The sequence below is a fragment of the Miniopterus schreibersii genome (assembly GCF_964146895.1).
Source record: "Miniopterus schreibersii genome assembly, chromosome: 14".
Classification (NCBI taxonomy): domain Eukaryota; kingdom Metazoa; phylum Chordata; class Mammalia; order Chiroptera; family Miniopteridae; genus Miniopterus; species Miniopterus schreibersii.
Window position 1 is genome coordinate 49,682,085 of NC_138114.1, and position 13,456 is coordinate 49,695,540.

The 13,456-nt window shown below is 44.0% G+C and overlaps 1 protein-coding gene across 1 annotated transcript in view; it reads right to left on the minus strand.

Annotated features, from left to right (window-relative positions):
• Positions 1-9,380: 9,380 nt before the first annotated feature.
• The window catches only part of RAB11FIP2 (RAB11 family interacting protein 2), a 33,370-nt gene continuing 29,294 nt past the window's right edge, over positions 9,381-13,456 (minus strand). Inside the window, exon 5 of the mRNA XM_081158358.1 lies at positions 9,381-11,666. Coding sequence (XP_081014484.1) covers positions 11,439-11,666 — 228 coding nt within the window. The 3' untranslated portion in view covers positions 9,381-11,438. The remainder of the gene's footprint in view (positions 11,667-13,456) is intronic.

Consider the following 13,456-nt stretch of genomic DNA (forward strand, 5'->3'; position numbering starts at 1 on the left):
AAATCGCTCATCTAGTCACCAATTTCCAGTGTTTTATTATCAATAATGCTGCGGTCATCATGGTAGCGAGCACATGTTTGTACACATTCCAAAATATTTATAAGGTAAATCTCTAGATCAAAATTGCTGGATCAAAACAGGAACACACTTAAGATATTAATAGATATTGTGCAATCGCCCTCTGAAGAGCTTGTCTCAGTTTACGCTCCAAATGCCCTAGGAGAGTAGCCCTGTCCCCTTCTCCGGGTCTGGGCGTTAACAGCCCCGCGCAATCCGATAGGTGAAACTTGGCATCTGCTTTGTTTTCTCGAATCTGCGGACGTTTAAAAGGCTTTTGGGATTTCTTCTGCTGCTTTGTCTTCTAATATTTTCCTAAAGGCTCATCTTTTTCTTATGGGTATATATAGGACTCTTTATATAACAGAAAATTAGACCTTGTCAGTCATATGTGTTGCAATCTTTCCCCATTTTTGTCATTTGCCTTTTGACTTTGTTTATAGCAATTTTTGTTGTTCAAATGTCTTACAAGTTTTATGTATCAAATACCTCTTTTCCTTTATAAAGTATTTAGGTTTCCTGAGCTGACTAGAAAGGCCTTCTCTGTTCTAATTACTAAAAAACATAACATAATAAAAACTCCCACATTTTTTGGTACTTCTCATATTTTATGTTTAAATTTTTAATCCATATAGAATTTATTTTGGTGTAAAGGGTGAGGTATGGATTGGAATTTGTATTTTTTCCAGGTGGCATTCAGTTACCTTAAGTCCATTTATTGATTGACCCATCCCTTTCCCGAGGCCTTGATGTTAGTTTTTCATCTTTTCAAGGTAATTATTCTTAATACAAAGGCCAAAGCAACCATCATTAGGTCCTGAGTATGACCGACTTTCAGTCAGTCTATTCAATTTAGAAGCTACAGGGCGAAACTCCTTTTATATACAATTCATTCCACTCAGTGGTTCGGTACTTTTCCCCCTCTAAACCGGAGAACTCATGCGCCATAAATATTGATGAGGGCTTCTTAAATAAAACTTAGTGTCATTCATCTTTCATTTCTAAAGGACATGGGTGGATTTCCAGGCGCAGAGTGACAGTAAGTTCCCTGCGATGCAGAAAAGGGTAACGACAGCCATTTGCCTCCTTACCTTTAATTCTTCAAAAGCTGCCCCGATTCTAGAGACAACTCCCCTTTTCAGTTTCGCTTGGGAACACCTCCCAGGTTTCAGCCAGGTTTTTTCAAAATGGAATCCATGGGTGAATTAAAAGAATCTTGGGGAAGCTGCACGTGAGCTCGACGTTGGTCCCTGAGCTCGGGACAGAGTCAGTATCCAGGAGGCCGCAGGAGCTCCTGCCCTCACGAGGCAACCTGCATCGCCGTCAGGTGGTGCTGCCCTGACGGCTCAGGGGTGCTTAACTGGCTACTTCAACTTCAGGTGGCCTTAAAAGATCCAGATTGTTCCTTAGAAACTGGGGGGCAGGGAGCATGGGCCTCACGAGCCCTTGGTAGAAGGCACTGTTTGCATTTGTTCATCTTGGTCAAGCCTGTGTCATTAGAGCCTAGAACAGCGCTTTGTGCATAACATGACCAATCTGTTGAGTGGGGGAAAGGAAAAATGGACGGATGGGTATTGGACTGGGCCCTCGGATGGATGGCAGAGCCCAGAGGAATCTTCACCAGCTTCCACGACACAGCATCGACTGTTCACCGATCAATGAACGGCCAGGGTGAAATGTGCTTACCTGCTGTACTGAGGTTTTGTTCTGGGCTCAATCTTCCTGACTGCTCAGTGAGAGAATATATATTCGATCAAGCACTCCCGTCGGAAAAGCCTCTCTTGCTCAGGGTTCTCATCAACATGATTTATTTATTTTTGTATCATGATATAATTAGGGACACTGTTTTTATATCTAAAGTTCCCATAAGACTCCCAATCAGAATTTGATTGATGTGTACTCCCTGTTTCAATTAGGGACCACTCAAGGGTTCTTTCTCGCTCATTAATTACAAATATAAGTCAAATTAGAACGGGAGCTCCTCCCTTCGTCAAGGATGCCTAGACCTTAGACAACAGAGTGTTTTTATAATAACCATGGCTGCAATATTTTAAAGTGCAGATAATTAAAATCTCAGCATGCTGCCGTCCAACAAACAAGTAAAACCTTCTTACATAGTATTTCAAAGAACCAGCCACTAAACTCCGCCCTCCCCTCCTTTCTCCCACGTGCATTTACTGAGGACCTGGAATGCGACTTGTGACCTGTAAGTGGCAGGGAAGCAAAGTGAGCAGCTACTTTGTTCCATTCCATACGCGCACAGATGCGCAGGTACATAGACGTGTAAACACGTATCTGCCGTAGGATATGATAAGCGCTCACGAAAATAAAGAGATCCGTGAAGCAGCTGATTAAGCATGCTTATCAAATTTTGGTAGACTGCCTATAATTTGAGATGAACGTTTATTTCCACCTGTTCCCCATTTACCCTGGCAATGTCTTTGAAGTAATCAGTTCTCCTCTAGGTTCAACCACCAGTGCCTGTAAAAATAACCCTGATTTTATTCACTTTAAAGGGAGCGCCTTTATAACATCTGTTTATAATAGATAGTCATAGCAACCATATAGATATTAATAAAAATAATCTGATCACTCATTCGACAACATTTGAGCACCAACGATATACCAGGCACAGTGCTAGGTGTCGATGTTGGGGCCATGCTGACTAGGGGCTGAAACTCTTAGCCAGGAACTCTTTGTGTATTTTTATTTATTTCTTTTACTTATTACAATTTTTTTCAGCTTCTTCAGTGCTTTATTGAAACAAGGCCCTAACAGATGACTCATCAGGACCTTTGTATATTTTTATAAAATAACGATTAGACCCCAAAACAAAGACAAATAAATGGTACAAGATGGGGGTTAGCTGGAGCTCAGCAGAGATCAGACAGGGGACTTGTCACGGACTTTTCAAGGTCTAAGCGTCCAAGTGTCCACATGAGGCTGAGTGACTTAGGAAACCTCAGTTTTCAATCTTTCACAACAAGGCTCCTTGCTGTGGGGCACCCACACCTGGTGCCAGCCTCCCCCCGCTTCCTCCACCAATTCCAAGGGAAAAATAAACAAAAAGCCTCAGGCTCCAACAGGGTTCAAGTGTCTTTCAAGGCCTTGGATTCCAGTCCGGTCAGAGCACCCAGCTCAGTGATTTTCCTACCAAATTCCCCCCGAGGCTCCCCCAAACCCTTCCTCCAGGGATGATCCCCAAGACGCCCTAGGCACGGCCCCCTCTCCCACCCGCTTCACAAAACAGGGCGCCCGTCATGGTTCCCACGCCCGCCGCGGCCCCGGCAGCAACGTCCCGCACTCACCAAGAGCTCCTAGAAGCGCGGTTCTAATTAGTACTAATTCCAATATTTTTATTTAAAGTCTAGTCACTTAAAGTCAAAATGCCATCTTCATGCCATCTCAGCACAGCAATTTGCCCAGAGTAAGAAGAGAGCTTCGTTTTTGGAGAGACTGACGGCTAGGTTTCACACCGCAGCTTCTTCTCATTAACTCGTGGACTGTCTTCACGAGCGCCCGGGTAGTTCATGGTCTGAGCTCTGCCTGCTGTACACATCTTCGCAGCGCAGCTTAGTCAAATATTCCTAGCAGATGGCCTCGAGCGCTGCGTATTACAGAGCACTCAGTGCATAGCTCGGTAAACAAATGAGCCAAGGATTAAACTATTTTACAGCTTATAAATCATGCGAGAGGCTCCATAACAGCACATTAATTAAAAAAACAACCCTTAAATGTAAACATAAAAACATTCAATGCCGCTATTGGATCAATGGTTTATGACAAATGAATTCTTTCCTAAAAAAGGCACTCGTCCTGGAGGGTCTCGGAGATGAGGACCTAACTGAATCGGAGGTTGACCACTGGTTTACCTGTGAGCCTGGCCTCCTATCTTCCCCACCCAACTCCAGGGCCTTTCTCTGCCATCCCCCCCCCACCACCACCACCATCAATAATGCCTCCTTCATAACTAGGAAAGGAAATTCATAAGCCAATTTTGCTACTCTTAAGACTAACTTTAGCAAAACTTTGCCGAAAGCGGTTGAAACGCCTCATTCAGGTTGAGGAATCTGAATCAGCTGTGATTTCGATGATCTGAGTTCTCTATCAGAGGCCAATGCTGGGCACTGATGTCCCCGCTGAGGCTTGGCGTGATGATTAAAACAAACAAAACCTTAGAAAACCCAAACTCAGCGACTTTGGCCAGTGTTCAGGTGTCTTCGAATCCATTTTACACTGTTCAGGCTCTATCCCTGATTCCACTGACAAGGAGAAGCCAAGAAAACACTCTCCCAGGGCATGGTCTCTCTCATGCCACCCTGACTGGGACTGTTACTTAGCCTGATGCGGAATGGCCTTGTCCTAACCATTGGGTGTTTCTAGTATCTGTACGAGATCTAGCAAGACTTTTAAATTTCATCCTAGATTTCTCTAGAGAGCTCCACCCAATGTTGATTGTGAAAAGAATGTAAACTTTTAATGAATTATTTGTCAAAATGATTGTAACTAGCAAAGTTACGAGTGCCTGCTAAGTAAAACCTCCCACCTAAAGTCACGAGCTGGCTTTATTTGTTAAATTAAGGTTCATTACTCGGTTTCACACACACATTCCAAACTGTATTCTACCACATCCCGTATGTGGCTGCACTGTCTCTTTCCTCTACTTCACTAACGTCTGTGACCGCGGGCGAAGGCCCCTGGGAGGCTGAGAAAGATGCCCTCCTTAAGCAAACGTGGCAGAGCCAGGTCAGAACGAAAGGAAGACACTCTGGCAGCTTTACATTAAGGTCCACGCACGCTTCTGCCTTCCCAACCGCAATGCCGAATCTTACCGCACAAACAAGGCATCCTGTCAGTGAATCAACCGTATTTCTGCACGTGTCTACTCTGCATAATGTACGGGGCATAGCTTAGGAACATCCTACCCTTATGAAGTTCCATCATGAAGGTTAAGTTTCTCTAAAATACAAAATATTCATGCCCCGGCCAGCCAGCAAGGCTCAGATGGTTGGAGCGCCCAGTACATCAAAAGGTGGCGGATTCGATTCCCGGTCAGGGCACCTACGCAGGTTTTAGATTTGATCCCTGGTTGGGGTGCCTGTGGGAAGCAACTGATTGATGTTTCTCTCTCTCTCCCTCTCTCTAAAAATCAATACAAAATAAATAAATAAAAAATGTTCATTAAAAACCCCCTGAAAAAACAGGTCCGTAAATAAATTCAAGACAGGCAAGAACATTTACATTAAGTCAATAAAAGGCTTCTGTAAATATTAAGCTAAAAAAAAAATGGGGGGGTGTCTATTTAAGTGGTTCTCAAATATGCATTTGAAACACCTGGAGGGCTTGTTTGTAGAGCTTTCTGGGTCCCCCCCCCCAAGTTTCTGATACATTAGGAGTTTCTGATTCACCACGCTTGCAGCAGCGGCCCTCCGACTGCAACTCAGGGACAGGCATGCTGGGGAAAGCCTTTTTCCCCTTTATTGCAGTAACAACATTTCACATAAGAGCTGCCCTCGCAACAAATGCGTAAGTGTACAGCACAGTGCTGCTAAGGGCGGATCTCTAGCGCTGACTCATCTCGCAGGCCCCAGACCTTGCGCCCCGAGGTCCCTCCTCCCCTCCCACAAGGTCTTAGCGTGGCTGTCCTCCGTATCACACACGCCACATGCCCCCGGCCAACCCAGCTTTCGAATAGACGCAGAGTCACCTGCGGGAGAGGCAGGCAGGGGCCGGGCTCCGGCCTGTTCTCACCGGGAGGAAGCCGGGCGCGGAGCGAGGGCTGGCGGGTCATCAGGGACAGTGCGCGCTGAAGAGGAGACTGCAAACTGGCGGCCTCCGATTTTTCGTTAATTAGTTGCTAACATTTGGAATCATATTTCACAAAAATATCTGTATTTTCAGTTTCTCTAGAAAGATCACGTTTAGCAGCCTGGCCTTGCACTCACCGCCACATGGCCTCGAGGAGCTGCACAGCTGCCGTCCACTTTTAGGGAAAAGATGGGCTCCCCAGATCGCCACTGTCCCCAGGAACCCCTACTCTTCCCCACCTGGCCTGCCTTGTCACCCACCTGACCTGCCTGGCTCTGCAAACCGTCAAGTCTGGGGCCTCTGCCCCAAGGTTGTAGCACAAATAAGAAAATGTGCAGGGAACTGCCAATACCCTGTGGTCTCAGTCTCACACTTTCACGTCCCTCCCCAGGGCGCAAGAGAGCGTAACGTTATGATGGCGACAATCTTCCTCTGTTCCAATTTATTACATAAATCAATCATGGGCAAACTTTGGTATTAGTGTTGAAACAAACCGGCCCGTATCTGGCATCGGCCCACAGCGCACCATCCCTGAAAACCTCTGGAACTTGCTTTTGTGCTTCCGAGGTCAGTTGACTCTGGAATGCGCGGAAGCAACGATGAAACCACTGAAACATCAGAATCGAGTCGCAGGGCGCGAGGAGTGTAAGACAGAGTCAAGCGCGTCTCGTTCATGTAATTATAGGCATTTAACTCGTCCACATCAAAATGGGAATGTATGACATTTGCGTAATCGTGAACATTATCTGGGGAAAATGTAGAATGCTGGGCATCCAGGCCGTAAGCCCATCGCTTTGAAAAGCTGAACAGAAAGGTTTCTGAGGCAGGCACTGCCTTAAAACAAGACCAGCGCGATAAATGGCCACTTGAATGGAATAGTAGCTCCCTGCTTCCAAATGACTCCACAGACCTTCGTCTCAGTGGACTGAGAAAAAAGAGACCAGGGATAGGTGGGAAGAGAGCAATCTAGAGATGCACTGGGGGAGGAGGGGGGAGGCAGGCGGGCCCTCCGAAACGGGCAGAGCGGGGGGTGTTCTGGCCTGCAGAGAGGCCCTCGTTCCAGAGAGCATGATTTACGTCCAAGGCTACTAGGTATGGATCACAACTCATAATACAGAACCCAACTGCCTACACACTGCCGTAAACACACGCACGCCCCAGCCAGTCCCTAGCTCCCGTTTCCCTTGGATGCACAGGGGTCTACATGGACGCCGTGTTGAGGAAGCACTGGGCACAGGCCTTACTAGCCTATGTGTAAATTCTCAAATGGTATTTTCTACCAAACCATGGCCCCACCCCTATGAGGGCTTATCTTATACGGAGGGCATTTCCACTTCTCTTGACGAATGTCCACTCGGGTGCTGGGACACTCACCTTTGAACAAATTTTCAGAACTGCTTTCACAGTGAATGAGTTTGTGGTCTCAGAGAAAGGATACTGTTGCACTGCGTCAACAGGAGGCACCCTACTTTAAAGGGCGAGGGGGACCCAGGTATAAATGCATATGCCACACTGTTTTATCTGCAGTAACAAATCAGACAGCTGAATTAAGATGAAACCCTTTAATCGACTATAATCGACTATAATAAATCAATATGCGTTATATAAAAAGTCCAATTCATGCATCAGATTACATAAATTATACAACTGTCACATTACGCAAGGATTACATACTTTTGAGTTTGTACCTGTAAAAACGTATACAAGTTACTAGAGCATTTTGCTGAACAAGTGTAATACTCTTCAGTTATAAATAATGCTTATATCCTTCAAATACCTGCTAAATATACACATTCCTAGATCTGCAGCATTCTTTTGTACCTCAAAATACAAACCATCTGGAAGCCTCGAAGATTTATAGGCCCAATGTATCACTTGTTACAGACTTCAATTCCATGGTAAGAGGGGATTTCTTGACATAGAAAAGAAATGAAATAAAACGCCAACTCAAGTTTAATGCTTGAAGACCTTCGACACTACTTATTAAATACATCGGAAAATGTATTAAATTCATCAGATGCAGATGAATTCACTAAGGTGCTGCCTATTGCATATTAAATACTTCCAAGCGCCGCATCTGGATTCTGAAGGTTATAAATCTGTGAAAATGGGGGCTTTCCAATGTGCTGACAGACCCCCGCATCTCCCATCACGAACCAGCAGCCCCGTGATCCTTTACCTCTACCTTCAAAGGGATCGAGTGAGCGAGCATGCTTTAGGCTTCACTTCCACACGCACGAGGGACACCTAGCACAGCTACGAGACATGTGATACACGGACATCAAAAAGCTCCGGCCTGACTTACAAATCCAAGGCAGGGAGCTTTCCCTAAAAAGCTAGAGGAAAGGAAAAGCTCTGGTGTAACAAGTACTAGATATGTTAAAGACAGCTCTTTTTTCTTTTAAGACTCTCCTTTCTAAAGAATAAGCGCCCTTACGGGGCAGCGGGGGGGTGAGGGCAGAGGGGCCGGTGAAGGCAGGATGTGAGGAAAGCAAGGCTGTCACTAATGAGCTGGGTTTTACTTAGGTTTCCAGTCGTGAAACCCTTTTAAATACAAGGCAACATTTTCACAGCTGGAAAATTACAACTAAATCTTCTTTTACTGCCAAAAGCAATAGATGCAGTTATGTATAGTCTATGGCTAATACCACAGTCACGGGGGACCGGCAAAACGAGGCTCAGTGCAGAAGACAGCGGCCAAGAGCAGCACGGAGGGCGTCTCGGGAGGGGCGGCCCGCAGCTCCATGTCCAGCTCTCAGAGCGGAGCCCGGTCCCAGCGAACGACACCCGAGGACAGTGGGTTCAATCTTTTCCAGGTGGAATTTTAAAGCTGGGAGGGGAACTGGTTGTAAAATAATACTACTTTTACAATAACAGAAATATTTTAATTATATAAAAAAAAGTATAGTAACTTAAATAGGTTTGAGATAAATATCAATTCTGTGATTTTTTTTAAAAATCCTCTTATTGGTGGAGTTATTTTTGAACATGCATTTTTTAAACATAACTAAAATCCACTTATAAGTCTATAGTGCTGTGCATTATTTAATGAGTATATAGGTTTTATTTCCATTTCTAAGCTACTAACAAAATATACCATTAGGATACTTAAAAGTTCCATTTTGGAAAAACAAACTAAGGGGACTTTTCGGCCTTCTTCCTGCAACGCCACTCTGTACGCACTCCGGCCCAAACACGAGAAACACTGGTGCTTGCTGGGGAACTCTTCTTCCCTTCCCCTTTGTAGTTTATTATATTGACGGATTATGGAAATAAATACGTTGTCCTCTGGGTCACGAGTAAAAATTCGTAAGCATCCAAACAGAACACTTTGAGGCAGTGATAAATGCAGGTTGAGTTTTCAATAGAATTCTTGTCCCAGATTTAAAGATAAAAGTATTGAGTCAGTTATAACCAGATCACTCACGTATGGATAAGGCTAATTCTTAACAGTTTTTATACAAGCAAAGAATGTCACCTTAAAAATGAATTTCCTCATGAAAAGAATAGCAGTTACTTGAACCATACTTTTTAATGAGCTCTGTTCACATAAATCATATCCCCAGTACAAAACCAACATCTTGGTTCATTCTATAAAGAGCAAATTTGGCCAAAGCATATTAAAATATCTGCAAATAATCTGTCATACTACTAAAAACACATGGATTCTGATATTTTTAAAAGTGTAAGAGCTTCAATTATACTAACAACAGAAAAAACAAATGCTAAGAATTTTGTAATATTTAATAAATGTCAATAAAAAATGGAACCACGTTAAAAATAATAATTAAGACTTTAAATGGGAAAATAAAATTCTACACCAGCTTTTGAGGCTTATTAAAGAAATATATAAGAAAAGTCGGTGAGGCTACTTTCCCTTCTCCCTTTCTCCATTTTAAAAAATTATTGAATTTTTGTATTTGGGGAAAATTTTCAGAATTTCAAAATCTATGCTCTCACAGGTAAAACTAAAGAAACTCAGAAAATATAAATAGCAAGAGATTTTAGCTTATGAACTGAACATAAGCTTGGCCAAATATTATCTGATTCAAAATATTAAAATGAGCAAAACGATGATATCTGCTTTGTATTTAACTTTCAATGAAGTCTCAGTAGAGACACATATTAGACAAAATGCACTTCATTGAAAGACTGGGAAACATGTCCCCATATACAGGTGTGTTTCTCATTTTAAATTCAGAAGAGACAGAGTCAGTGTTTCATAGTAAGTATTTTAGACTTTAAGGTCAAAGATAAGCAGTACATAATTAGTAATATTTTTATAACCATTGTTTTCCACTTTATGTTTCAGACTAATTTTGTACAACCACCTAAAGATAATTCATGGAAGTACTCAACATCCTGGGGGAGCAGACATAGAAACAGCCGACATATAATTTGGTGGTAAATCAATTCTTAAAAAGCAGATGCAGAATAGCGTGTAACATCTTGCTAGTTAAGGTCTGTTCTAAAAACTCACTCCTTCTTTAGTAACTGTTATTTTGGTTCAAGACCCAAATGCAACCATCTGTTCCAGTATTTATGTAACTTGAAACCAAGCCTAAGTCTTTATTCTGAGAATTTGCCCACTGTTTTGGGTTATCAGGCATCAGATGATCACCTCCTTTTACCCGTCACCCCCCCAAAATTATCTTCAGCTTCAACTTCTTAATATTTTCTTTGCTAGTGATTTATAGGCGTTCAGAATCTCAACAAATTACATTAGCTTATCTTCTGCTTATAGCTTAGACGAAACTCAAATGCTAAGATAAAAAGTGAATTTGAGAAATCCATGCTGTTGTAAAGTTAATGGAGTTTCCTTAAATAGGTCGTTCTTTAAAAAGGCCTTTGGAGCATTACTTTTGGAGAAAGAGCAAAAGTGTGATGCTGGAGTAACATAGTAGCAGCTCACTTTGAAACCAAGGTCCACAGAGTCAAGAGTGATTTGAAGCAGCTCCTCTATGACAAACCAGGACACTGCAGGAGCGACGGTGGTTGGTTTTGCGTCAATCGAGTGAGCACATGTACACTGTCAGATTAAGAGATTGGTATCCTCATGTTAGAGGCAACCAGTTGATTTTAAATGTTCTAAAAACACATGTATATGTGAGGTATACGCATGTATTTTATATGCAAAGATACGTAAACTTATATTCACATACATACACAAGTATGTAAAATATGAACTGTTTTTTAAAGTAGTGTTTACAATGAGCAGTGTTCCTGCAGCTAAACTGTCTGCAAACTGAACGCTGAGAAACCAACCACAGTATCCGCTCTCCCAGTGTCAGGTTATGAGAAATCAATTCCTGAGGAATAAGCCATGAATTCCCGAAGCCGCTGCCAGGCCTTTGGCAGATAGTGGGCTGGCTCCAGCACCTCCGTGAGGCCCAAGGAACTGCTATTTATCAAGAATCTATCTGGCCCACGTTCACTTTAAAAGCTTAAACCATTCAGCTCACTTCAAAGGTCCCTCTGGATAGTCCCTGCTCCTCCTGGTAAGTCCTGCGACTGTTCCCGACAGGGAGGGCGCGCTGGGCTTTTCCCTCCCCCGCGACACACGCGCCGGGCGTCTAAGTGCTGGAGAACTTGCCAGCCCTCCGCGACGGCTCGTAGGGCACCCGGAGGATGCTGGGCGTCTCCTCCATGACCCGCACGAGCAGGTTGTCGATGTAGTCCTCCAGCTCCCGGATGTGCGTGTCCTTCCTCCGCAGGAGCTCCCTGTGCTTCACCAGCTCCTGCAGGACCTCCTCGTAGGTGAGGCTGCGGTACCCTGCCGTGGCGTCGAAAGGGTTGCTGTCCTGGAACAGGATGAAGACCGTCACTTCAGTAGCTCTGGCATAGGAACACAATCAGGATTACTTTGAATTCACCTTTTGGTCTGCAAACCCTGACCGAGTTTTCCGCTGTCCTTGGCTAGACCCAGCGTGACAGGTCACAGCGCGGCTAGCGAGTCCCCAGGAAGGCACGGCTCAGAGCGCCGGCGCCTCTCCCGACTCGAGCCTCGTACAGCCCTTTTTTACAAAGGGGACAGTGTCCTAACGAAAGAAGCTGACACACAGCTTAAGGTGCAGAAAATGTTCTATAATAAACATTACTAAAATAGATTAAAGGGCTCTAAGAATTAGTGTGGAGGAGCTATAGGAAGCTGCTGAAAACCACCCAGTTGGACCGCGGTCCAGTCCCCAGGGACCGGCTTCCTCCGAGCCGCGGTTTAATGCTGCGCCCCAGGCCTCCTATTAGGACGGTTAGGAGCAGCGACACCAACCTGCTTCCTGCTGGGACATGCTGAAGGCACTGGGGTCAAAGCTACGAGCCTCCTTCCAGGACGCTCCCACGGGAGTGACTTCCGACTTAAGTTAGAGGCAAACAGCTGCTTCTCCCGAGTAACTAGTTCACCTCCTCACTGTCCCAGTACCTACATGCGGTCTCCTCTCCCCTTTGGCCCCGGTTACCAGGAAACTCAGTTCGACCATGACCAGGTTAATATTACTATTAGCCTATCGGCATGTGCTCCCAGTTCACTACTGACTTACTTGGTAAAACTTACTCTATTGATGAAAATTCTTTTTACATAAACATATAAACAAAAAAGAAAGGAAAAGGCATGGACTTAATTCATTTTCATTACATAGCATTCTAATATTAAAAGAAAAATATTTCTCAGGAATTTAATCACAAATAATGTTATCTATTTACAGTGCATAGTAATTAGATTTTTCATTATGTAAAATATAGTGCTCAAATATAGCATTTTTATGCCTTTTTATACATAGTTCTGTCACTAAACTCAGCAACTTAAAATAGTTTTCATCACTTTCTTTCAAAATATTTAGATTTGGCTTTAAGGAAAATAAACTAAAATATTGAGAAAATTGGTCTTGCTCTTTCAGACTACAGTATCTAACCTACTCAGTGGGGGACAGAGAATGGAGACCAATGAACGCGGAAAGGCCCTTTATCTGTTTTTTATAGGAATTAAACTTGTCTTTGCTCGTTTTCAGGATCTACTTGTGTCTAGAAGTTTTCACGGGTAAAGCCAAAGTGTAACTTTTTACCCCCTCCTCCCCCGGGCACCAAGCCTCTGCCAGCACCAAAACTCCAGCTGGGGTACAGATATCAATTTGATGGGTGCGTTATCAAACCCCTTTCTCCAGGATAACGAGAGAAATTCAGGATGGAGAAATTCTTCCAGCCCCACAGAATCTCTAAGGTTCGGCGGAGACCTAGCCCGCACCAGGCGGAAACGCACATGGGCATCTGGGCAGTGGGCTCGGCCTGTTCAAAGGAAGCAGCGAGGTCCGAGGCCTGCTGGTCACCCCGGTAATCGGGGGAGTGTGGCTGGAGAGTAAGGTCAGGACAGGAGCAGAGAGGCCGAAACGGGGGGCTGCAAGCAGACCCTCAAGGATGCTCAGTGCTGTGATTAAGGATTCGTAGGTTATTGTTGTGGGAAATAGGAAGCCATTGAAGGTTTCCAAAGACAAGAAAACTATCATAAAGCTAAGTTCTAGGAAAATTCAAATGGCAGTAGCCGGTAAAATCATTTGGAGGGGTTGAGATTAGTTATAAAGCTATTGAAATATTACAGACA